The sequence below is a fragment of the Pelobates fuscus genome, chromosome 1 (genome assembly GCF_036172605.1).
Source record: "Pelobates fuscus isolate aPelFus1 chromosome 1, aPelFus1.pri, whole genome shotgun sequence".
In the NCBI taxonomy this organism is placed as follows: domain Eukaryota; kingdom Metazoa; phylum Chordata; class Amphibia; order Anura; family Pelobatidae; genus Pelobates; species Pelobates fuscus.
Window position 1 is genome coordinate 160,940,513 of NC_086317.1, and position 25,800 is coordinate 160,966,312.

Below are 25,800 nucleotides of genomic sequence, written 5' to 3' on the forward strand. Positions count from 1 at the left end.
ATTATAAACACACACACACACTATACAAACACACTGCATTATACACACACACACACACTATACAAACACACACTGCATTATATACACACTATACAAACACACTGCATTATATACACAGTGTGTGTAGTGTGTTTATATACACACACTATACAAACACACTGCATTATATACACAGTGTGTGTAGTGTTTATATAATGCACACTACACACACACTCTGCATTATATACATACACTATATAAACACACACACTGCATTATATAAACACACTACATTCACTATACACACACTACACAAATACACACACTCTGCATTCCTTATATACACACACTACACAAACACGCACACTTTGCATTTAGAATATACAGCATTCACTTTACGCACACTACCTACACACTACACACACTCTTGTTTCATTATATACACACTAGACAAATACACACTGCATCCACTACACACACTAGACAAATACACTGTATCCACTACACAAACACACACTGCATCCACAACACTCACACTACACAAACACACACTGCATCCACTACACGCACACTGCATCCACTACACGCACACTGCATCCACTACACGCACACTGCATCCACTACACGCACACTGCATCCACTACACGCACACTGCATCCACTACACGCACACTGCATCCACTACACGCACACTGCATCCACTACACGCACACTGCATCCACTACACGCACACTACACACACACTGCATCCACTACACGTGGCATGTATATTTTGTGCATTTACCTTTAGAAATAGTTTTTATTTTCCAAAATGGTAAATGTACCGAATATCGGCAAATTATATCGGCTATCGGCCTAAAAGTTAACAGAATATCGGTATCGGCTTTAAAAAATCAATATCGGTCGATCCCTAGTTTCCCCATTTGTTAGCCTCTACACTGAGGTGACTGTACATGAGCGCTATGTGGCCTTTTGGTTTCTTTTCTTGAAGGCATATTTAAAAAAAAAAAAGTGGGTGGGTAGCTGCTGCTCGTACCTCAGGTTTGGTTGCAAAGTTGCGTATTTGTAGGTACCTAAAGTAGTCCCTGTTGGTAAGTGATGCAAGCTCTTTGAGCCGATCATGTGTGACTGGGGCTTTGTCGATGTACAATTGTACATATCTTTGGAGTCCTGCATGTTCAATACCCCTAAAGTTTCTAGCACGTATCCCTGTGGGGAAAGCCCTGTTACAGAGCACATGTGTCATCGAAGATGGGAATTTACTGGGTGAGTACTTTTGTGTTACCTGGTCCCGTATACTAATCGAACTGAGTATCGTTGGGAAAGTAGTGTGCAGAAAAGCCCTGTTCTCCTTGGGTAACCAAATAAAAAAAAAAACTGGGGGCGTTCTGCTCCCATCAAGAGATTTGTCATCTATCCAGCTCCTGTGATTGGGGGAAAGTGCCAGTGCATGATTTGGGGGCAGTTGTGTGGCTAAGTAGTAGAAGATCGGTATAGGATCGGTATACCAATTGACGTGCAATTCTGGGGCACTTCCTCTGCCAGATTAATGTGTCTGGCCTTTTGTAACCCTGCTAAGTCCTCTATCGTGACCTGCACCAGTAGGGCTTGGAAGAGAAAACGTATTCTGGGGAGGATGTTAATCTTCAGATTTATTTATTTTTTGCCGCCTCCCTTAAAGAGACACTATAGTCACCAGAACAACTACAGCTTAGTGTACTTGTTCTGGTGAGCATAATTATTGCCTTCAGGCATCTTGATGCATACACTGATTTTTGTCTTAATTCATTCCTCAGATGGCCACTGGAAGTGCTTTCTGGGCTAGTGGTGCACAGTAGGCAGCTCTACCATTTGGCTGAATTTTCCTCATAAAGATGCATTGATTCAGTGCATCTATGAGGAGTTGCTGATTGGCCAAAATGGCGTTCGGCCTGCCCCTTGCGGATTTTAGCCAATCCAATGCTTTCCCCATGGCGCAAGCCAGCTAAATGGTGGGTTTTGCACTATAGGGTCAGGAATACATGTTTGTCCTTTAACTAGGGCCAGGAACAGTTGTAGGAATACCCTTGTCATTATACTTTAAGACATGCATGCCTTTATAGGGGTGGACCCTATCTATATCTGAATACGTAAAGCTATTTTAAAGTGGAGTTGGATTTCAGTTACCAGCTGCCAGACCTTTCAGAGCACTGCACTAGTGCCGCAATGCCAGCCCATGCAGGAAACTCTTCCCAGCTCTCCAAAGATCAATTAAAAAGTGTTTTAATTTCTCATAATGTGCCTGTACCTCAGGGCGACCAGAGGAAAGCAGTTTATTTACAACTGTACCTGGAGCACGTTCTCTCCAAAGACAAAGTATCTGCTGAGTTCTCGAGTGATGAGGAGGATATAGTGTCTGAGAATTATGTAAGTGCTCGCTGCATTTATTTAGTTTGTACGTGTTTGCTAAATACAGAAATCTTGAGTGGAAATACCTTTAGGATAGCAAGCTGCTCTGAATGGCTGATGACAAACTGACATACAGCAACTGTGGAATAAAAAATGTGACCCTTTTGGGGTTATGCACTACAGTGTGAATTTAAAATTTAAGGCCAAATTAGCTGAGCTGGAAGCTTAATGAACTGAGATTTCCAGCTATTTGATCTTAAATTTGAAATTCACTTTGACTAAACATTTTAGTGAATACCTGTACATGTCGAATTGTAAATTGTATACATACGTTTGCCTTATCTACAAACATTTTCAACCATCTGTAATGTGTCGGACAGTGATAACATGCTCTTTAATTTCAGAATCTTTTTTTTTTTTTAACTTTTTCTAGGTATTTACCTGTTAATGGTTATAAAGTGTTTGAAAATATTCAATATGTAATATCAAGCTATAATCTGATCTGTAAATGTTTGCTTATGCAATATGTGTACAATCAATGTTCTGAACTGTTTGGATATACTGTTTCTTTAATATTATCCAAACCTATCAAAATATGACTTTCTTTGGGCGGAACAAAATGGTAAATATTCATGTCACTGTTTTTTTTTTTTTTTTTAAACTAGCGGGAACTATAAAAAAATACAAAATTAGAACGGTTTTGTAACGGATTCATTCATCTTTTTAGAAGGCTCTAATTTAATATCCAGTTTAAAAGGTGGCAGAGATCCCAGCTGAGGATTTTTCTTGCATGCAAGCTGCTGCTGTTAATAGATCTCACATTGATCTCTAAGGGTGTACACTAGTGTTTGGACAGGGACCACCACTTTTAATATACACATATATCCTGAAATCGAGTAAAAGGAGTAGTATATCGTGGTGTTTACATTAGGGATCAACGATATAGATTTTTTTTAGAGCAGATACAGATAATCTGTGAACTTTCAGGCCGAAATGCTGTACATTTACCATTAAAAACAAACAAAAAAATATTTCTAAAACGAATGCAGTGTGTTTGTGTAGTGTGTGTATATAACAAATGCAGTGTTTGTGTAGTGTGTGTATAAAACGAATGCAGAGTTTGTGTAGTGTGTGTATAAAACGAATGCAGAGTTTGTGTAGTGTGTGTATAAAACGAATGCAGAGTTTGTGTAGTGTGTGTATAAAACGAATGCAGAGTTTGTGTAGTGTGTGTATAAAACGAATGCAGAGTTTGTGTAGTGTGTGTATAAAACGAATGCAGAGTTTGTGTAGTGTGTGTATAAAACGAATGCAGAGTTTGTGTAGTGTGTGTATAAAACGAATGCAGAGTTTGTGTAGTGTGTGTATAAAACGAATGCAGAGTTTGTGTAGTGTGTGTATAAAACGAATGCAGAGTTTGTGTAGTGTGTGTATAAAACGAATGCAGAGTTTGTGTAGTGTGTGTATAAAACGAATGCAGAGTTTGTGTAGTGTGTGTATAAAACGAATGCAGAGTTTGTGTAGTGTGTGTATAAAACGAATGCAGAGTTTGTGTAGTGTGTGTATAAAACGAATGCAGAGTTTGTGTAGTGTGTGTATAAAACGAATGCAGAGTTTGTGTAGTGTGTGTATAAAACGAATGCAGAGTTTGTGTAGTGTGTGTATAAAACGAATGCAGAGTTTGTGTAGTGTGTGTATAAAACGAATGCAGAGTTTGTGTAGTGTGTGTATAAAACGAATGCAGAGTTTGTGTAGTGTGTGTATAAAACGAATGCAGAGTTTGTGTAGTGTGTGTATAAAACGAATGCAGAGTTTGTGTAGTGTGTGTATAAAACGAATGCAGAGTTTGTGTAGTGTGTGTATAAAACGAATGCAGAGTTTGTGTAGTGTGTGTATAAAACGAATGCAGAGTTTGTGTAGTGTGTGTATAAAACGAATGCAGAGTTTGTGTAGTGTGTGTATAAAACGAATGCAGAGTTTGTGTAGTGTGTGTATAAAACGAATGCAGAGTTTGTGTAGTGTGTGTATAAAACGAATGCAGAGTTTGTGTAGTGTGTGTATAAAACGAATGCAGAGTTTGTGTAGTGTGTGTATAAAACGAATGCAGAGTTTGTGTAGTGTGTGTATAAAACGAATGCAGAGTTTGTGTAGTGTGTGTATAAAACGAATGCAGAGTTTGTGTAGTGTGTGTATAAAACGAATGCAGAGTTTGTGTAGTGTGTGTATAAAACGAATGCAGAGTTTGTGTAGTGTGTGTATAAAACGAATGCAGAGTTTGTGTAGTGTGTGTATAAAACGAATGCAGAGTTTGTGTAGTGTGTGTATAAAACGAATGCAGAGTTTGTGTAGTGTGTGTATAAAACGAATGCAGAGTTTGTGTAGTGTGTGTATAAAACGAATGCAGAGTTTGTGTAGTGTGTGTATAAAACGAATGCAGAGTTTGTGTAGTGTGTGTATAAAACGAATGCAGAGTTTGTGTAGTGTGTGTATAAAACGAATGCAGAGTTTGTGTAGTGTGTGTATAAAACGAATGCAGAGTTTGTGTAGTGTGTGTATAAAACGAATGCAGAGTTTGTGTAGTGTGTGTATAAAACGAATGCAGAGTTTGTGTAGTGTGTGTATAAAACGAATGCAGAGTTTGTGTAGTGTGTGTATAAAACGAATGCAGAGTTTGTGTAGTGTGTGTATAAAACGAATGCAGAGTTTGTGTAGTGTGTGTATAAAACGAATGCAGAGTTTGTGTAGTGTGTGTATAAAACGAATGCAGAGTTTGTGTAGTGTGTGTATAAAACGAATGCAGAGTTTGTGTAGTGTGTGTATAAAACGAATGCAGAGTTTGTGTAGTGTGTGTATAAAACGAATGCAGAGTTTGTGTAGTGTGTGTATAAAACGAATGCAGAGTTTGTGTAGTGTGTGTATAAAACGAATGCAGAGTTTGTGTAGTGTGTGTATAAAACGAATGCAGAGTTTGTGTAGTGTGTGTATAAAACGAATGCAGAGTTTGTGTAGTGTGTGTATAAAACGAATGCAGAGTTTGTGTAGTGTGTGTATAAAACGAATGCAGAGTTTGTGTAGTGTGTGTATAAAACGAATGCAGAGTTTGTGTAGTGTGTGTATAAAACGAATGCAGAGTTTGTGTAGTGTGTGTATAAAACGAATGCAGAGTTTGTGTAGTGTGTGTATAAAACGAATGCAGAGTTTGTGTAGTGTGTGTATAAAACGAATGCAGAGTTTGTGTAGTGTGTGTATAAAACGAATGCAGAGTTTGTGTAGTGTGTGTATAAAACGAATGCAGAGTTTGTGTAGTGTGTGTATAAAACGAATGCAGAGTTTGTGTAGTGTGTGTATAAAACGAATGCAGAGTTTGTGTAGTGTGTGTATAAAACGAATGCAGAGTTTGTGTAGTGTGTGTATAAAACGAATGCAGAGTTTGTGTAGTGTGTGTATAAAACGAATGCAGAGTTTGTGTAGTGTGTGTATAAAACGAATGCAGAGTTTGTGTAGTGTGTGTATAAAACGAATGCAGAGTTTGTGTAGTGTGTGTATAAAACGAATGCAGAGTTTGTGTAGTGTGTGTATAAAACGAATGCAGAGTTTGTGTAGTGTGTGTATAAAACGAATGCAGAGTTTGTGTAGTGTGTGTATAAAACGAATGCAGAGTTTGTGTAGTGTGTGTATAAAACGAATGCAGAGTTTGTGTAGTGTGTGTATAAAACGAATGCAGAGTTTGTGTAGTGTGTGTATAAAACGAATGCAGAGTTTGTGTAGTGTGTGTATAAAACGAATGCAGAGTTTGTGTAGTGTGTGTATAAAACGAATGCAGAGTTTGTGTAGTGTGTGTATAAAACGAATGCAGAGTTTGTGTAGTGTGTGTATAAAACGAATGCAGAGTTTGTGTAGTGTGTGTATAAAACGAATGCAGAGTTTGTGTAGTGTGTGTATAAAACGAATGCAGAGTTTGTGCAGTGTGTGTATAAAACGAATGCAGAGTTTGTGCAGTGTGTGTATAAAACGAATGCGGCGTTTGTGCAGTGTGTGTATAAAACGAATGCGGCGTTTGTGCAGTGTGTGTATAAAACGAATGCGGCGTTTGTGCAGTGTGTGTATAAAACGAATGCGGCGTTTGTGCAGTGTGTGTATAAAACGAATGCGGCGTTTGTGCAGTGTGTGTATAAAACGAATGCGGCGTTTGTGCAGTGTGTGTATAAAACGAATGCGGCGTTTGTGCAGTGTGTGTATAAAACGAATGCGGCGTTTGTGCAGTGTGTGTATAAAACGAATGCGGCGTTTGTGCAGTGTGTGTATAAAACGAATGCGGCGTTTGTGCAGTGTGTGTATAAAACGAATGCGGCGTTTGTGCAGTGTGTGTATAAAACGAATGCGGCGTTTGTGCAGTGTGTGTATAAAACGAATGCGGCGTTTGTGCAGTGTGTGTATAAAACGAATGCGGCGTTTGTGCAGTGTGTGTATAAAACGAATGCGGCGTTTGTGCAGTGTGTGTATAAAACGAATGCGGCGTTTGTGCAGTGTGTGTATAAAACGAATGCGGCGTTTGTGCAGTGTGTGTATAAAACGAATGCGGCGTTTGTGCAGTGTGTGTATAAAACGAATGCGGCGTTTGTGCAGTGTGTGTATAAAACGAATGCGGCGTTTGTGCAGTGTGTGTATAAAACGAATGCGGCGTTTGTGCAGTGTGTGTATAAAACGAATGCGGCGTTTGTGCAGTGTGTGTATAAAACGAATGCGGCGTTTGTGCAGTGTGTGTATAAAACGAATGCGGCGTTTGTGCAGTGTGTGTATAAAACGAATGCGGCGTTTGTGCAGTGTGTGTATAAAACGAATGCGGCGTTTGTGCAGTGTGTGTATAAAACGAATGCGGCGTTTGTGCAGTGTGTGTATAAAACGAATGCGGCGTTTGTGCAGTGTGTGTATAAAACGAATGCGGCGTTTGTGCAGTGTGTGTATAAAACGAATGCGGCGTTTGTGCAGTGTGTGTATAAAACGAATGCGGCGTTTGTGCAGTGTGTGTATAAAACGAATGCGGCGTTTGTGCAGTGTGTGTATAAAACGAATGCGGCGTTTGTGCAGTGTGTGTATAAAACGAATGCGGCGTTTGTGCAGTGTGTGTATAAAACGAATGCGGCGTTTGTGCAGTGTGTGTATAAAACGAATGCGGCGTTTGTGCAGTGTGTGTATAAAACGAATGCGGCGTTTGTGCAGTGTGTGTATAAAACGAAATGCGGCGTTTGTGCAGTGTGTGTATAAAACGAATGCGGCGTTTGTGCAGTGTGTGTATAAAACGAATGCGGCGTTTGTGCAGTGTGTGTATAAAACGAATGCGGCGTTTGTGCAGTGTGTGTATAAAACGAATGCGGCGTTTGTGCAGTGTGTGTATAAAACGAATGCGGCGTTTGTGCAGTGTGTGTATAAAACGAATGCGGCGTTTGTGCAGTGTGTGTATAAAACGAATGCGGCGTTTGTGCAGTGTGTGTATAAAACGAATGCGGCGTTTGTGCAGTGTGTGTATAAAACGAATGCGGCGTTTGTGCAGTGTGTGTATAAAACGAATGCGGCGTTTGTGCAGTGTGTGTATAAAACGAATGCGGCGTTTGTGCAGTGTGTGTATAAAACGAATGCGGCGTTTGTGCAGTGTGTGTATAAAACGAATGCGGCGTTTGTGCAGTGTGTGTATAAAACGAATGCGGCGTTTGTGCAGTGTGTGTATAAAACGAATGCGGCGTTTGTGCAGTGTGTGTATAAAACGAATGCGGCGTTTGTGCAGTGTGTGTATAAAACGAATGCGGCGTTTGTGCAGTGTGTGTATAAAACGAATGCGGCGTTTGTGCAGTGTGTGTATAAAACGAATGCGGCGTTTGTGCAGTGTGTGTATAAAACGAATGCGGCGTTTGTGCAGTGTGTGTATAAAACGAATGCGGCGTTTGTGCAGTGTGTGTATAAAACGAATGCGGCGTTTGTGCAGTGTGTGTATAAAACGAATGCGGCGTTTGTGCAGTGTGTGTATAAAACGAATGCGGCGTTTGTGCAGTGTGTGTATAAAACGAATGCGGCGTTTGTGCAGTGTGTGTATAAAACGAATGCGGCGTTTGTGCAGTGTGTGTATAAAACGAATGCGGCGTTTGTGCAGTGTGTGTATAAAACGAATGCGGCGTTTGTGCAGTGTGTGTATAAAACGAATGCGGCGTTTGTGCAGTGTGTGTATAAAACGAATGCGGCGTTTGTGCAGTGTGTGTATAAAACGAATGCGGCGTTTGTGCAGTGTGTGTATAAAACGAATGCGGCGTTTGTGCAGTGTGTGTATAAAACGAATGCGGCGTTTGTGCAGTGTGTGTATAAAACGAATGCGGCGTTTGTGCAGTGTGTGTATAAAACGAATGCGGCGTTTGTGCAGTGTGTGTATAAAACGAATGCGGCGTTTGTGCAGTGTGTGTATAAAACGAATGCGGCGTTTGTGCAGTGGTGTATAAAACGAATGCGGCGTTTGTGCAGTGTGTGTATAAAACGAATGCGGCGTTTGTGCAGTGTGTGTATAAAACGAATGCGGCGTTTGTGCAGTGTGTGTTAAAACGAATGCGGCGTTTGTGCAGTGTGTGTGTAAAACGAATGCGGCGTTTGTGCAGTGTAAATGTGTAAAACGAATGCGGCGTTTGTGCAGTGTGTGTGTAAAACGAATGCGGCGTTTGTGCAGTGTGTGTGTAAAACGAATGCGGCGTTTGTGCAGTGTGTGTGTAAAACGAATGCGGCGTTTGTGCAGTGTGTGTGTAAAACGAATGCGGCGTTTGTGCAGTGTGTGTGTAAAACGAATGCGGCGTTTGTGCAGTGTGTGTGTAAAACGAATGCGGCGTTTGTGCAGTGTGTGTGTAAAACGAATGCGGCGTTTGTGCAGTGTGTGTGTAAAACGAATGCGGCGTTTGTGCAGTGTGTGTGTAAAACGAATGCGGCGTTTGTGCAGTGTGTGTGTAAAACGAATGCGGCGTTTGTGCAGTGTGTGTGTAAAACGAATGCGGCGTTTGTGCAGTGTGTGTGTAAAACGAATGCGGCGTTTGTGCAGTGTGTGTGTAAAACGAATGCGGCGTTTGTGCAGTGTGTGTGTAAAACGAATGCGGCGTTTGTGCAGTGTGTGTGTAAAACGAATGCGGCGTTTGTGCAGTGTGTGTGTAAAACGAATGCGGCGTTTGTGCAGTGTGTGTGTAAAACGAATGCGGCGTTTGTGCAGTGTGTGTGTAAAACGAATGCGGCGTTTGTGCAGTGTGTGTGTAAAACGAATGCGGCGTTTGTGCAGTGTGTGTGTAAAACGAATGCGGCGTTTGTGCAGTGTGTGTGTAAAACGAATGCGGCGTTTGTGCAGTGTGTGTGTAAAACGAATGCGGCGTTTGTGCAGTGTGTGTGTAAAACGAATGCGGCGTTTGTGCAGTGTGTGTGTAAAACGAATGCGGCGTTTGTGCAGTGTGTGTGTAAAACGAATGCGGCGTTTGTGCAGTGTGTGTGTAAAACGAATGCGGCGTTTGTGCAGTGTGTGTGTAAAACGAATGCGGCGTTTGTGCAGTGTGTGTGTAAAACGAATGCGGCGTTTGTGCAGTGTGTGTGTAAAACGAATGCGGCGTTTGTGCAGTGTGTGTGTAAAACGAATGCGGCGTTTGTGCAGTGTGTGTGTAAAACGAATGCGGCGTTTGTGCAGTGTGTGTGTAAAACGAATGCGGCGTTTGTGCAGTGTGTGTGTAAAACGAATGCGGCGTTTGTGCAGTGTGTGTGTAAAACGAATGCGGCGTTTGTGCAGTGTGTGTGTAAAACGAATGCGGCGTTTGTGCAGTGTGTGTGTAAAACGAATGCGGCGTTTGTGCAGTGTGTGTGTAACGAATGCGTGGTGTTTGTGCAGTGTGTGTGTAGAACGAATGCGTGGTGTGTTTGTGGTGTGTGTGTGTAGAACGAATGCGTGGTGTGTTTGTGGTGTGTGTGTGTATATAACGAATGCGTGGTGTGTGTGTGTATATAACGAATGCGTAGTGTGTTTGTGGTGTGTGTGTGTATATAACGAATGCGGAGTGTGTTTGTGGTGTGTGTGTGTATATAACGAATGCGTAGTGTGTTTGTGGTGTGTGTGTGTATATAACGAATGCGTAGTGTGTTTGTGGTGTGTGGTTTGTGTGTAGGTATATTCAGTGTGTAAATCAATGAAGCTAGGGATTATGGTCTTGGAATATTTCTTTAAATGACCAGTAAAGTCAGCCAGTCAACTTCATCTCAATAAAGTGGTGTGGGTGCAGTGGTCCTGTCCTTTTGACTCCCTAATGTAAAACATAGCAGGGTTTAATCTACCTCTAGTGACTCTTTCTGACTGAGTAAAAATTCAGAGAAAAGGCATTACAGCCTAGGGACACCTCTATTGGCAGTCACTCTAATGGCCACTGCTTCCTGGGTCAGTGTTGTTTAATGTGCAGCACTGATGTTCAGCATCTCCACACTCAGCATGGAGAACTGTCCCCATTGATGCATTGACTCAATAAGGTGATGGTGATTGGTGCAGAGCGACTCTTTGCATTGGATTGTCTGAGAATGTAGACTTTGATTTCGGCTAAGGGGGGCGAGACGTGGGTGGGGCCAGCCGTGATCGAGCCTGAGCAATGCTGGAAAAAGGTGAATAAATTACCTTTCTCACTGGAGGTAAGGCGACTGAGGGCCCTTTAAGAGCCGACTGGGCAACTGTGATATAATCCGGCCGGCAAAAATTAGGGAAGAATTGATGGATAATTGTATGTACTGTTAATTACCCTATTGTATGCAAATGACCCTCTGTGGGTCTAAATACCTCTTCACAGCTGCAATAGTCCTGTTTAATCCCTACATGTAGTCTTGATGTGTGGTGTGGGGTAATGGCTATAATCGCTAGCTACATTATACCTCTGAAAGATGATCAGATTACTTTACGATGGACATCGAGTGCTCCTAATGACTTGGCAAAGTGCTTCTTAGCCTATTTTTGGAACACTGGATATCAAAGAAGTAACAGAGGTACTTAGCTGCAGTATCCACAGAACATTAGAGTCCAGAGTCCGTAGTCTGGGACTCCAAAATAAGTCTCCTCTCAATCATTTGCTGGAGAGTAGACGTGGTGGATTTTAAATTTCTTGGGGTCCGGAACCTGGGTTTGTGCCTCAGGCTGGGTTTTGTGTTGCAGGATAGTGGGGCAGCGACCGTCAGCCCCACTCACCACTGGAGAAGGCCTCGCCTGGGGCAACGAGATTATCTCTGCCCGGGGACTGAAGCTCGTTGAGCCAGCCTCTCCCTGGATCCAGTTTGCAAGTGTCGACAATGTTTATGTATGTAGCAAACAAATATTCTAAACATGCATTTTGTATGCAAAAGCAAATTCAAAATCCACGAATGGTAAATTTGGTTAACTGCTGGTGTTTGATACGTATCAATGCCATTTGTATTTTAGCACGCAGAATTCTGCTTTGAATAAGCACATTTAGTCTGACTCTTAAATTGTTACTGCAAAACTTGGACATGTGTCAACTGATTGTCATCATTTAATGAGTAGTTGTAAAGCGACTTTTGACAAAACTGCCACTCTTTTAGACGCATGTATTTAATAGTATGAGTGTTTTTTGGTTTGTGTGTATATATGTATGTATATCAATTCTCATGATGCCCAACCAGCTTGGTGTAAGAATCATGGAAATTGTATAAGGCCTGTACTAGTCACTGACCACTAAGTTCAGACTGCATTGGTTCCCATTGGCAGCCAGAGGAGGTGGTAGCATGACACTTGGAGTTCTGAATCCTGGCAGTGTGACAACGCCTCATCTACGTGTACCCTGTGTAAGTCATACCATAACCTAAGGCTAGGCTAGGCCTGAACAGTGAACAGAGGCCAACTGCAACATAACACACTGAATTGTAGTTGGGCTGGACAGATTCCCTTTAAATAGTCTGCTTATTCAGGAGTCAGAAAAAAAGGATAGCTGAAGGTTATCCTTTGTGTATAGACAGATACATTGCTGGATTATCAAGACTCATGCAATACTGTCAACCTTTCCAAAAATTGTAACCTTTCTCATCTCCCTAGCCATAACATCTGCTTTACCAGACACTGCGATGTGCATCTAGCAGAATATAGACAAATACAAATGTCAAAATTCACGCAGAGGAAAAGGCTCATTAAATCTGGCGTTTAACTAGAATTCAGTTTCTAGCGCTGGCAGGTAGGGGCAATAGGTCATCTGACAAAGAATTGTTGCTTGGCAACAAACCTTTTTGTAAAAAAAATTAGATTTTTAGATCTACCGCTAGGCAGATGTCAAGTAGTCTTGGAGGATATCCTTCTACCCCCCCCTACTCCCTCTCCTGTTGTGTATTCACCACCTATTTACTAGAGTTTTCATTTTTTAAAATCTAATTTTTTTTCTGCCATTTTTTTTTTTCTCTGCATAAAATCAGGCTTAATGCTAGGTAGCTTTTGAATCCATAGGCATGCAAAGAGTGACGGGTTCTGTATTGTGCTACAGATTTTAGCAGACACAGATTCTATTACGATGTATGCGCTAGCTTGCTCACCCAACAAACTTTGGTTTATTAAAATAATTAGAAACCTTCTATCAGTTTTGTTAACCACACTTTTTTTCTGCACGCATGCAGCTCTTTGGGGGATTTCTGAGCTGACCGGAAAATTAGCAGTGTCCATTTGTTTCACAACTGTCCTGTTTTCAGCAGTATTGCAATGAGTTTATTCTGTGGTGTCCCATATTTGTCCAACACCAACCTGCTAGCCTGTAACAGCCTCCTATGTGCAATTTAAAGGATCACTATAGGGTCAGGAACATTACATGGCTCTTCATCCTAGCGCCATGATTTATGCGGACTGCTCTACCTAGACTATGTAGTTGACATGACACCGAGCTTGCATAATTTCTGTGACCGTTGCTCATATTTCACATCTCTCTCAAAATAGACCTTTATCTTCTATTTAAACCCAAACCACACACCGACCTTTGGTAAGGGACGACCATAACCGTGCAGAGAGCTCACTTCCTAGGTTTGTGGTTTTCCTGGTTACTGACTTACGCTTGTACTCTGACTCTGCATTCAGTATTCCCAACCTTGGTATATCTATTTCTGCAATTGTATGTCACTGGTAATTGCAACAGTTTAACCCTTTAAGGACCAAACTTCTGGAATAAAAGGGAATCATGACTTGTCACACATGTCATGTGTCCTTAAGGGGTCCATATACTCCAGCCAATAGAAACAATCTTTAACCCCTTAAGGACACATGACATGTCTGACATGTCATGATTCCCTTTTATTCCAGAAGTTTGGTCCTTAAGGGGTTAATTTTCGTATATTGACTTATGAGATTTTTAATTTGTTTGATCTCCTCTCCCAGCTCCTCCCAAGTAGTGGTGATGGCGGTTGCTGTTTCTCTTAATAGAACGTAATTCGTTACAGTTTAGAATGAACAATAAAGTATAATAAAGATAATTGTCCGGTACTTCTAACATTGCCACTGTGTATACATTATTTTTCATGACCTAATGGAGACTTTCACTTGTTAAACTACGGTTTCCTGCTATGCATTCATATGGGTCTTCTATATAGACCCTATGAACAGTTTCTGTTGCTCTTGTGTGCTCCGTCCCCAATGAACTAAACAAGTACTCCACATGAGGGGTTTTGTAGTCTCTGAAGACCATGGAGTTGTGAACGAATGTCTTCCTCTGATTTTCCCTTTTAACATTAAAAATATATATATTTTTATTCTTACATTACGTTATTTCCAGAATAGGTTTTAATGAGGTTTACTCTTTCAGCATATGCCTGTTGAAGACCACCAGAAGGAAAGTGGAGAAGACGAGATGGATGTGAAAAGCATGAGCAACAGTGATCTGAAAGAACAGCTGCTGCTGTATGGGATCAAGCCAGGACCCATATTACGTATGCAAATAACTTCATACATACTGTGGGAGGGAAAGTGTCAGTGCTCTGATCACAGGCCAATCAATGGGTTTTTTTGCAGCTCTGATATTCTCTGCTTTCCTGCAACTTTAAGGCGAGGGCAGCTTGGTAAAATCGTGACTTCTCAAGCCCATCGTTGTAGGTCTAACGATCTAACTTTTATAAAGGGATTACATTTTATTTCTTAACTGGTCACTATTGTGTTAATCACTGCTGTTCATTATGGCAGTGCCTTAACAATCTGTGATTTACCCTCATTATACAGAACGAAGAGCAAATACATTATACAGAAATATTTGATACAATCTGCTATAGGCACAGTGCCACACATACGGATTAATCAAAAGTATATTGGGTTTGCTAAGAAAATCATAGGTTTAATTTCCTGTGGCCTGTTTCTCTCAGATCTATTTCACCCAGTTGTCATTATATTGTAGAATTATTGAAATGCAGATCTGTCTCTTAAATAATTAGATGCTAATGTAGTCGTGGCTCATTTTGAGACACTTTGAAGAAATATTTCTAAGGAGCCTTACACTGTTTTGTGTAGGCAGATGCTTAGATTTCAACTTGTGTGCTTTACTCTGACAGTGTGGGTATACATTGAAATAGAGCATTTATTCTTTGTATTAAAAATTCAGCCAAGTCCACTGTTTGTCGAGTATATTCACTTTTAATTTCATCAATAATAAATTCAGCAAACTTTAAAAAAAAAAAAAACATCCCGTGGGTCGAAACATTGCTGGTTTTACTGGCTGAATTTCAGTTCAATTAAAATAATCAAATTTTTACTGAAAAAATGTAAAATAAGCACCTAGAATCCAGTGCTGGATTAAGGTCTCCTCAAAGCTTTCCATTCCCCATATGTTGTAACTGCTTAACTCTCTAAGATCCAATCAGATGCTTCTCATAGTAAAGCATTTGATTGGACAGATCTTACAGGCTCAGATCACATGCGTATCCTCCAGGGAGAGCGGGTGGTCAGAGGGTTACGAACATATGATGGACATGTAGGATTGTGCGAGGGAGGGGGCATACATGCTTCTACTTGCAGGTGCACTCATGGCGCTGCCTATAAGAGTAGAAGCCGATATCATATCTTTCATCAACGTGCAGTGTACTAGCATTAAGCAGTCCGGAACAGGATTTCGGGCTGCTTAAGACATGCATGCCAGGGGAGTAATTAATCCCTCCACAAATGTGTATATAGGCAGAGTAATATGCAAGCAGAAACTTTGCACATACAGGTTGCTTGCTTAATGACCGTTCCTGCTTTTAGAAGTGGTCCTGGAGGAAGCAACCTGTATATGCAAAGTATCTGCTTGCATGTTACTCTGCCTATGAGTAACCCTTTAAGAAACACTACAACAAATGAACAGATAGTGTTTGGGCCTGCTCACATTGAATTGTCTGTTTATAGAGGGTATCTGGGGAAAAAGTACCGGTATCCAGTCAAAAAGTTTGAATACAATGTACAGTGCTTACTGCTATGTACATTATGTGAGTTACAGCAAAATGAACATTGCTCCTTTACTTAGATGTGATTTCATGTTTATACCCCCAGCAAGCACACGAATGGTGTACGAGAAGAAATTGCAGCAGTTGCTGAAGCTGCAGGTGGAAGAGAGCGAAGCAAGGCACAAGGATCAATATTCAGACAATGAAGATGAAGGTTGGACCATATCTTGATCAATAGCAGCCAGCAACCATTAATAATACTGGTCAGACATGCTGTTTTCTAGCAGCAAATGTCAGTATTGTCTGTTGTGCTTATGTCCTATTTTACATACAAGTTGGGTAATAACAGAGGTACCTTTTAAGGTTTCTCCTCATACCTGGTAGTAGCAAATGTTTTTGAAAAGTGATCCTCTTTGAAACAGTACACCTTTTCTTAAGAATTGATCTTCTATCTCGTTACAGTGGTTATATTGTCTGGAATAACTTGGTGCTGTCCTTTTGTTCAGTATTAAACCATTTTTTTTTTTTTTTTTAATTCTTTATTTTTTGTGTGCATGTTAAAACAGGTAACATCTTGCCTTACTATGCCACAATAGCAATAGCAGGTCAGTTAGGTACAGTGGAGTTGACATGGCATATGATTTGACAGCACATTTTTTATGTTAGTATTAAACCATTTTTAATGCTAAGAGTCCCCACTGTGATGCTTGTGCTAATGAGAGAACCACAGCGCACATTGCTGGCATAATTTGTTATGATGAATATAAAAGATTACTAGCGCTTCCGATAATGGTAGACGGCTAGGACAACTCAAGCCAGAGTCTTATTTCTGGTAGTAGGTAAGATATAAATTGAAGAAAGTTGCAGCACCTTGTAAGTGTCTTCTGATTCAGATGGTGCTCAGTGCATGTAAAAGCATGGAGACACAATATTGTGTAGTAGGTACTTATACTTGGTGAACAAAATATAGAAATGCACAGTTTTTGAAGCTTCTGATCCGCTCCAAATAGCGCTTGGGCGATATGATCCCCGCCTGTTGCCAGGGAGTGTCAGGATCCAGATGCACTGTATGGGAGTTTTGGCATGGGTAGAAGCAGCTCACCGATGCAGATGTGGCACAAAAGGAATATAAAAAAATATATAGTGCTCACTGATAAACGGTATTAAAATAAAATAGAGGGGTACTCACAAAAGTAGAGCAAAAATTGTTTTGCTCAATCCAAATGGCATAGGTGGTATAATCCCCACTAAGAATATTTCTGGAGTCCTCTTGGATAAAATCTTCTAAAAGCAATTCGGAGGGCCCAAAGTAGATAAAAAGTATATACATTTTTTTATTATATAAAATACACTTTATGCATTTCGCCAAATCACAGGCTTTCTAAAAAGTGGAAACCCTTTTGCCCGCCTTCTTTTACATGCACTCGGGCACCATCTGGATCAGAAGACACTCACAAGGCGCTGCGACCCTCTTCCTTAATTTTATAACTTGGTATGATTAGAAGGTAGTGTGAAAATCTCTTGTTAGTGTTTGCAAATGGTTACACTGTCACCAATTGTGATGAAATGGTTAAAATGCCTAATGTTACCTGCAATGCTGGAAAATATTGTGCATATGTTTCTTGATTGGAGCATTTGACAAAGCACAAATTCTAGATTAGATTCCACTAAGCAGATTAATTACATTTCATCAGATCTGATAACATTACTAGTGTACAATAGCACTCTGCTTGGTAGGGTCGACACTATGTGCGGTGGAAGTGTATAGATGGGAATACAACAAGTACATTGTACATTTATGTTATAGAAGTTAAAATTTTAAATTCAAATCTATGTTCTAGCAAACATGACTTCTAGTTCCTATATAGTGCCATTACTCTACTTTTGGAAACAAACTATGCTTTTTGTCCTTTCCTTCTAACTGCTGCTTAAGTAAGTGAAAATCAATTCTGTTATTAAAGTGTGTTCTCTATTTTCCGAAGATATTCCGGCAAAGAGCCAGCTGGAAATGAGAGGCGAAAAAGGGGACATTAAAGAAATGCAGGAGTACAACAAAGCAAATGTAAGCAGGTTTCATACTACAATCTATATATCTATATATTGGCAATATTTGTAGAACTGTTTGGTTTGTTCATGGAATATGTGGTTTTATGGACTTTTATATAACAAGCATTCACATGTAAACTTGGATCAAGAAATGTTTGGGTTATTCACAAAGTTTCCATTACTTGTCTCCTTTTTCTGTTAATTAACCAAAGATCTTGATCTGAAATGTAACACCTCAACCTGTACTTTAAAACGATAATCAGACCACATAAAATGAGTTTCTTGTTCAGACCATTATATCCATACATTTTCTCTTGATGGATTGTGCATGTAGGTACCTTACATTGTAAAATCTGTTGGTGTTTCATCTAGAATTTGGTGTGTGAATGATGCACTGGTAGCATGCTGATCTCCCAGGACATGCTACAATGGTGTTTTGAACTGGGATATTGCCATATGTCTAAAGCAGGTGACCTCTGGCAATACTTTTATAGTGCATGCCCTGGCATGCTATGACAAGTGGTCATCTTGTTCTGATGCCAGTCTGCTGCTCCTATTGGTATGCAGGCATGCTCTGTGCCATATGCACACTGCAGCTGGTTAATGCCTGGCTTTTGCTGCGCTAACTCACATTGAGGAATACCATCAATACAGACTGAGCCCTAGGTTGAGTTGGCATTAAATGTATGTTGGCACTCTGTTGGCATTAAATAGTATGTTTGGTTTAGCTATAGGTTAGGAATAGTGTCAAATTATGAACCTGGTCAGTATGGTATAGTATCGCAAAGTGAACCTGCACATGCTTTGAGGTGTTAGAATAGGGTGCTCCATGGCTTGGAGCAGCCAAATCAAAACATCTGATGTTCCTGGTCTTTTCTTTGTTTGATTTACTGCTGGTGGTATTGACCTTTTGACTACACCAAATACATTCTCTGGAAAACAGACGCATGTTAAAATAAGCAGTCTTCAATTTCTCATTGAAGTTCTAAAACAAATCGGTGAAATACAATATTCCTGTACTGTGTAGCTACATCAGAATACATATTTGGGATCCTTGCAGTAGTAAAACACAACCTGTAAAATGTATATTTGCAAATCAATATATCAGACACAATTGGTCATGAAATGGCAAAGTAAAGACTCAAAATGCACCCTTATTAAATGGCACAAAGTTTCCTTTTACAATTGGTACACCACGAATGGGGGGTAAAATTTAAGTTGGGGATTCTTTGTCCCCAATGGACATATGCCCAATAAATCAATGAAAACTGGAAAATGTGAGAAGTGAAACTGATGTATCTGTGATTTTACCCCAACTTCTCAAATTGCCAAATATGTACATGGTAATTATTGCTATAACTAGGTGCAGTAGCAGGAAACCAATATAGGATCTTTACAGTAGTAGGACACACATTTTAGCACAAAAATTAAACGTGTGAAAAACAAACGTCACATTTGTCAGCTGTTGGTCATAAAATGGTTAAATGTAAAGTGCCAAATGATCTTAAATACTCTAGGGGTATTACTTTCTGCAAATATATACTCTTGTTTAGCCATTTAGATGATATGGCTATTTTAGTCTTAGACCAAATTCTGCATTTTTACCTGTAAAATCGTAATTCACTCTGAAATACTTGCCTCATGTGACGGACCACCTGGCACCCTGACCGGGTACCTCTGTCAATCGCTGCTTCCTCGTACTTGTGAGCACCAAAGGCACCCCACTGAGACACCAGAACCACCATAAACCCCACAAACCGCCGCAGCTTGGTCGGGGTCTTGCTGTCCTCCACCCACGCTGGACCCAAGATCCAGCTTCCAGTGGGTAGACCTCTCCTAGTCCAGAGAGCAAAGCAGGCTGCTCTTACAAGAGCAATCATGATCCAAGGGAGTAAAGTGACTATAGCAATCCTCAGAGTGAATATAACTCTCAATTCCCCAAACATGAGCCTAGACTTCATGAAGGATAAAACAAATCTGTTTAATGGCAGCCACAACTGGCCTATATGCAGGTCCCCATGCATGGAGCACTCGCCCCTGGATCTGAGAGTAGACTACAGTAAAAATATACACATGATTACATTTGCTCTCAGGTCCAGGACACTCCCATACAAAATAGGTCAATCCTTCCCCTGTGCCTAGGAGATAATGGAGTCAAGCACTGTATTAAACTCCATTATCTCCAGGCACACAAAACATACATTTTTACAAACCCCCCCCCCCCCCCAAAATACCTTTAAAACACACAAAATCCCCACAAAAGTTACACCCCCCTGATTGCCCTGACCTGGGTGACCAACATATCCAAAGATCACCCAGATTGGTTCAAGGGTTCAGGAACTTCCTGGAAGTCATATTTTGACTAACCGCACGCATGGTTCCATGCTGAAAATAGTTCCATAGAATCATGACTAAGTGCCGCTGGGGCCGCCTGGGAACCGCAAAGTCTTCATGCCAAAAATAGTTCCAGGGCATTCACAACGAAGTCCCCCTGAAGTCTATTTCCGGTTTTGGTCCATGCGAACAGCTGCCAGTGAGCTAGCATTCGGTTCTATGCGCATGAATGGAAAGTGCCTGGGGGAATAAAATGGGTCTTTCTAGTCGCTGTCCTGGCCCATAGTCAGTGGGTAGGAGGCCAGCTTCCACATTCCTCTAGGAGTCCGTGGCAAACCTCTTTTTAGAAAGCGGCGTTTGTCACACCTTATGCTTTCCAAGAACTGATATCCTAGGCACATTAGTCATTTTAACAATGAGAACTAAGTGAATATATACAGATTTTGATTTTAGTTTTGTTTTTGTACTAGTAGTGCAAAAATTATCTTATGTCCCCTTACATTTTAATAAATGTGAAATGTTGTGCTGCACATACATGCAGAAGAAAGCCCCATCTGTCCTTTGAAGAAATATATAATATGCATGGGTGCACCTAAAGCGAAAGCAGTAAATTGCGATGTACTAAAAGCCACAAACACATGGAATAAAAAAAAGCTGGAGTGAACAGGTTAAATGATATCTTCTGTATGCACACTGATAATGACCTCCACATAATAGCCCTGTGACGAATTGGACCTCGTCACGGGTTATTGGAGGGACATACTTGCCAGTCTCTTACCCTGATACTATGGCCCCTGTGTTAAACCCTATTTGAATATAGAAAGAATCCCAGGCACTCACTGTGATTGTTCTTCAAGCAGATTTATTGCAACGTTTCGACCTCAATGAGGTCTTTTTCAAGCTTGAAAAAGACCTCCATTGAGGTCGAAACGTTGCAATAAATCTGCTTGAAGAACAATCACAGTGAGTGCCTGGGATTCTTTCTATATGCATACATTTCTTGGGGTTTTTTTTGCTGACCCTTGCCCAGTAGCTAGCACCCTGTGTTTAAATTGATGTGATTGAGTGCGACCCTATCTCCTTTTTTCAAACCCTATTTGAAAACACATTTTGTGCCTGTTGGGACTGGTAACCGGAAACATTCAAACTTTCGAAGTGGCACTTCAAACTCCCGAACCCCCAAAGCCATTCGAAGTGCCATTCGACCACGTGGCAGACGGCCATCTTAAGCCGCGAGTACAATGAGCTGTGTTTGGTCGTCGTGTTCATGAAACTCAAATCGGACACTCGACGGCGCGAACACTGCTAAAACTTTACCTTCCATCGATCGGCAATTCAAACTGCGTTCGGTAAAAAACCCTTTGAAGAAGAGACATGTAATGACTTTATCCACGAATGGCTACATTCGATATTTCGAACGGTACTCTGAATCCCCGAAGTAAACCGGCCGCACAGTCTGATTCTCTGGAACTGGGCATGGGACCGTGCGGTCGGTCAAAATATGACTTCCATAGAATTCTTGAACCACTGAACTGATCTGCGTGACTTTTGGATATGTTGGTCACCCAGATCATGACTATCAGGTGTTTTAACATTTGTGTATTTTTAGGGTACTTTTGGGGTGTTTTTTTAAAAAAAGGGTGTTTTCTGTGCTTGGAGATAATTGGATTAGAATTAGTACAGCTACTGATCCAATTATCTCCCAAGCAGGGAGAAGGAATTGTATGTTATGAGAGTGTCAGGTATTTAATCACTGTTCTTATTGGTCTGTGTCTTTGTGTTGGAGTCCCCAACAAGGTCCATGTGGGGGTGTACCCTTGCATGGGGATTGTCATTAAAGGCCAGTGTGGCTACCATTAAACCAGTTCCTCTTCACCCTCAACAGTCTCATCTCATGTGTGGAGTGGACAGCTAGATTCACACTGGGGATTGCTATATTCATTATACTCCCTTGGGTTCTAATCACTAGCTCTTATAAGAGCTGTTCCTGCTATAATCTCTTGAGGCCTTCCCACAGAGTCCCTGGATCCAGGAAGGGATGGCGAGACCCCAAACTAAGCTGCGGCGATTTGTGGGGTCTACGGTGCTTATGGTGTCCGATGAAGTGCTTGGAGTCATCAGTAAGCACTAGGAGCATCAATTGACAGAGGCACTCGGTCGGGGTGCCAGGCGGTCCATCACAGCCCTAACATTCTTAGAAACATGTTGCATTGCTGTTTTACATCAACCTGTGTATGAACTACATGTCCTGCCAGATTTTCAAAGGCAGTGCAGTTACCATGGAAACCAATGGCCTCTTCCTGCTGTGTGGTCCACTTCTTGAGTTTACCCATGAATACACCATACATGATGCCACATGGTGACTAATCAGAATGGAACATTTTTAATTGCATCTGGTATTATATTGTGGAATATGTGACATATATAAATCCACTTTGCAGGAGGTCAAATTAATGCACGCAAGTAGGTCTTTTTGTCCAGTTAGCGATCAAATTGTGGTTAGGAATTATAGCACTTAAATGAACACCATAGTGTTAGGAATACACACCTATGCTTCCAGTGCTATACAGTGACTCACTAGATCTATATAGGCCCCCCTTTCCCATTTGCAGTAAATTGTAAAACACTTTCCTTACCGCTTTCCTTCAGTGCTGCTGACCTCTCTGCCTCCAGCAACATCCGAGGAGGCATGGCGCAATCCAGTGGTCCGATCCAATTGATCCTCACTGCCGCTCATTCAGGCTTCCACATATGGTGGTCCATTTCATGTATATTCGTTCAGTGCAGCAGAAGCTCCTTTGGCTGTTAATGACTAGTGGTGGATTTAACACTGATGTTATTAAAAACTAGGCTTAAGAGGGACAGTCACTGCACCCAGACCACTAGGTGACGATGTCCCTTTAATCCTGATTGCATCCGTGATCAATAACCCCTCTGATATCTCTGCATGTTCTAGTAGCAAATAACTTCATGGGAAAAGGGTCTTTAAAAGGTTATAATGGCACAGTGCATAACCACAGACATTACTAGCTTAGAACGATGAATGTCCCTTATTTTGTCTCATGCACATGTCACAGACTTGGAGAGTATGGAGCTTCTGTTTCTCAATGTATGTGATGGGTTAGCGGCTGAATAATGTATGAATTGACTAAAAGAGATAATGACTTATATTTTTTTTAATGTTTAAAACTCTTGTTTGCATGTCTTCACAAGAGCCTCTCTTGCCTGAGTGCAATGTTTTAATAAAGTATTGTCTTCCTTTCTTAGATGGTTTTAACACTTTGCAAATCCCCTTTAGATTTTCTCAGATGTTCCGGTCTCTCGGCGCGTTTCTATATCTGAAGGCTTCATTATGCGCCCACCTCCAGGCCCATACACGCATGTAATGCTACCAATTAATTCAACTTGTCATACTCACACGGGGTTCACAGTGAGCACATCTTCTGCATGTCATCACTGATTGCACTGGCTGATTGGTGTATTTTTGGGGAATCACTACTCATATTATATTTTTTGTTTAAAATGTTCTGACTGATCCAAGCTGTTGGCTTACCTTGAACATTTCTGCACATGTATTTTAAAGAACAAAGCCAGCCTATTTGAACAGTAAAACATTTGTTCTCCTACATTTTATGTATATCCAAACAAATGTTGCAAATCTGCATTTTCCGTATCTGACCTTGTTATTTACGTAAACTTCCCTGTGATATACGTTGTTGTTGTTAGATGCTCTGTCACTCTAAAAGAAGAAAAATCTTTATGAAATATTCTTAACACAAACGATAAACCAGGCAAAGTTGCATTGGTCTAAGCCAAAGTTGACAAAGAGCAGAAATTCCACTGTTTGGTTTTGTTAATTATGTACGTAGCAATGGCTGTTGAAACTGATTTTCTTGTGCATCACAAGAGTTGGTCTACTCGAGGGAGAATGTTGCAGCCCCACAAGATCCTCAATAGACCTGTGTGGTACTCACATGAAAAGTAGAACACTGACTCAGCACTGGTGAATAAGGTGCCACGATCTGAAGATGGTACCTACGAGGGAGCACTTCATGTAATTATTTAAGTGTTCCCTGGCTGTTATGGGATGTCACTTGTTTTTTGTTTTTGTTTTTCAAAATCTGAAAACTCCTCTGAAGGTGACAAAATAGCTATAAACTGGAACGCTAAGCACCTTAACTACAGCCCCCTGTAATTATGCTGCCCTCAATTGTTTAAAAGTGAAATTGGCTTCAAACAGTAGGATGCTTAACTGGCCACCTGTTGTCAGTCCCTGTTCACAAATATTGCTAAAGTAGAAGTTCCCTATATACGTAAGATGTATCCATGTCATCCTTTTTTGGACTTATTACATTGGCTGAGAGCATCAGCTGATACTGTGCAATGAATTCCGTTTAACTCCTTAAAGGACCACTCTAGTGCCAGGAAAGCATACTCGTTTTCCTGGCACTAGAGTGCCCTGAGGGTGCCCCCACCCTCAGGGACCCCCTCCCGCCCGGCTCTGGAAAGGGGAAAAGGGTTAAAACTTACCTTTTTCCAGCGCTGGGCGGGGAGCTCTCCTCCTCCTCTCCGCCTCCGTTCCTCCCCGTCGGCTGAATGCGCACGCGCGGCAAGAGCTGCGCGCGCATTCAGCCGGTCACATAGGAAAGCATTCATAATGCTTTCCTATGGACGCTTGCGTGCTCTCACTGTGATTTTCACAGTGAGAATCACGCAAGCGCCTCTAGCGGCTGTCAGTGAGACAGCCACTAGAGGAAATAGGGGAAGGCTTAACTAATTGATAAACATAGCAGTTTCTCTGAAACTGCTATGTTTATAAAAAAATTAGTTAACCCTAGCTGGACCTGGCACCCAGACCACTTCATTAAGCTGAAGTGGTATGGGTGCCTAGAGTGGTCCTTTAAGGACACATGACATGTGACATGTCATGATTCCCTTTTATTCCAGAAGTTTGGTCCTTAAGGGGTTAAACGGATGAAATTTATATCCCTAAAGTGAAACCTCTGTGTAGCGATATTTTTTAAGAGGAACCCGATTGCTGGAGTCCCAGGTAAGTGTCACAATTGTCAAATGGACTACAATGGTTAAGCTTTATAGTGTCCCTAAGAAATCTAATTACAAAATACTATAATTGCCAGCATAGATTTGATAATTTTCTTTCTACAGCGATAATTCCTGCTAAAATCAGATGGCCTGTTAGTCAAACCCGCATGGGACATTTTAGTATAAAGGACAATTCTGGGGCAGCATTATAAACCTAGAACACTTACTATGAAGTCCAATGACATGCTCCTGCTGATTACTTCACTTTTGAAACCATGGCAAATAATTGCTCTTTGTACATATTTCCTTGTATCAAAGCACTTCCTACCTTGGCCTTTCCCGGTTCTAAATACACCAATTAATATTCCTTTGCAACAATACACTTTTATTTTTTATTTTTTTACCAGTATCTGCAATCCTAAATGGAGAGGTTTGTAGCACACGGTAGTGGAAAATACAAATCTGCCTTGTTAGCCACCCTTTCTAGCCACTATTGTTGTTCTTGTTATAGCACATGTAATGTTAATATCACAACTGATCTGTTAATCTTGATCTGGATATTGATTCGTTCGTGTCCTAT

At 41.0% G+C, this 25,800-nt stretch overlaps 1 protein-coding gene across 2 annotated transcripts in view; it reads left to right on the forward strand.

Annotated features, from left to right (window-relative positions):
• Positions 1-2,151: 2,151 nt before the first annotated feature.
• The window catches only part of LEMD1 (LEM domain containing 1), a 40,675-nt gene continuing 17,026 nt past the window's right edge, over positions 2,152-25,800 (forward strand). Inside the window, exons 1-5 of one of the 2 annotated variants that reach the window (XM_063451366.1) lie at positions 2,152-2,384; positions 14,195-14,318; positions 15,904-16,011; positions 17,780-17,859; positions 23,476-23,559. In XM_063451366.1, the coding sequence (XP_063307436.1) occupies positions 2,184-2,384; positions 14,195-14,318; positions 15,904-16,011; positions 17,780-17,859; positions 23,476-23,559 (597 nt within the window). In that variant the 5' untranslated portion in view covers positions 2,152-2,183. Of the gene's footprint in view, positions 2,385-14,194; positions 14,319-15,903; positions 16,012-17,758; positions 17,860-23,475; positions 23,560-25,800 lie in introns of both variants that reach the window. The other variant, XM_063451374.1, reaches the window with a different exon arrangement.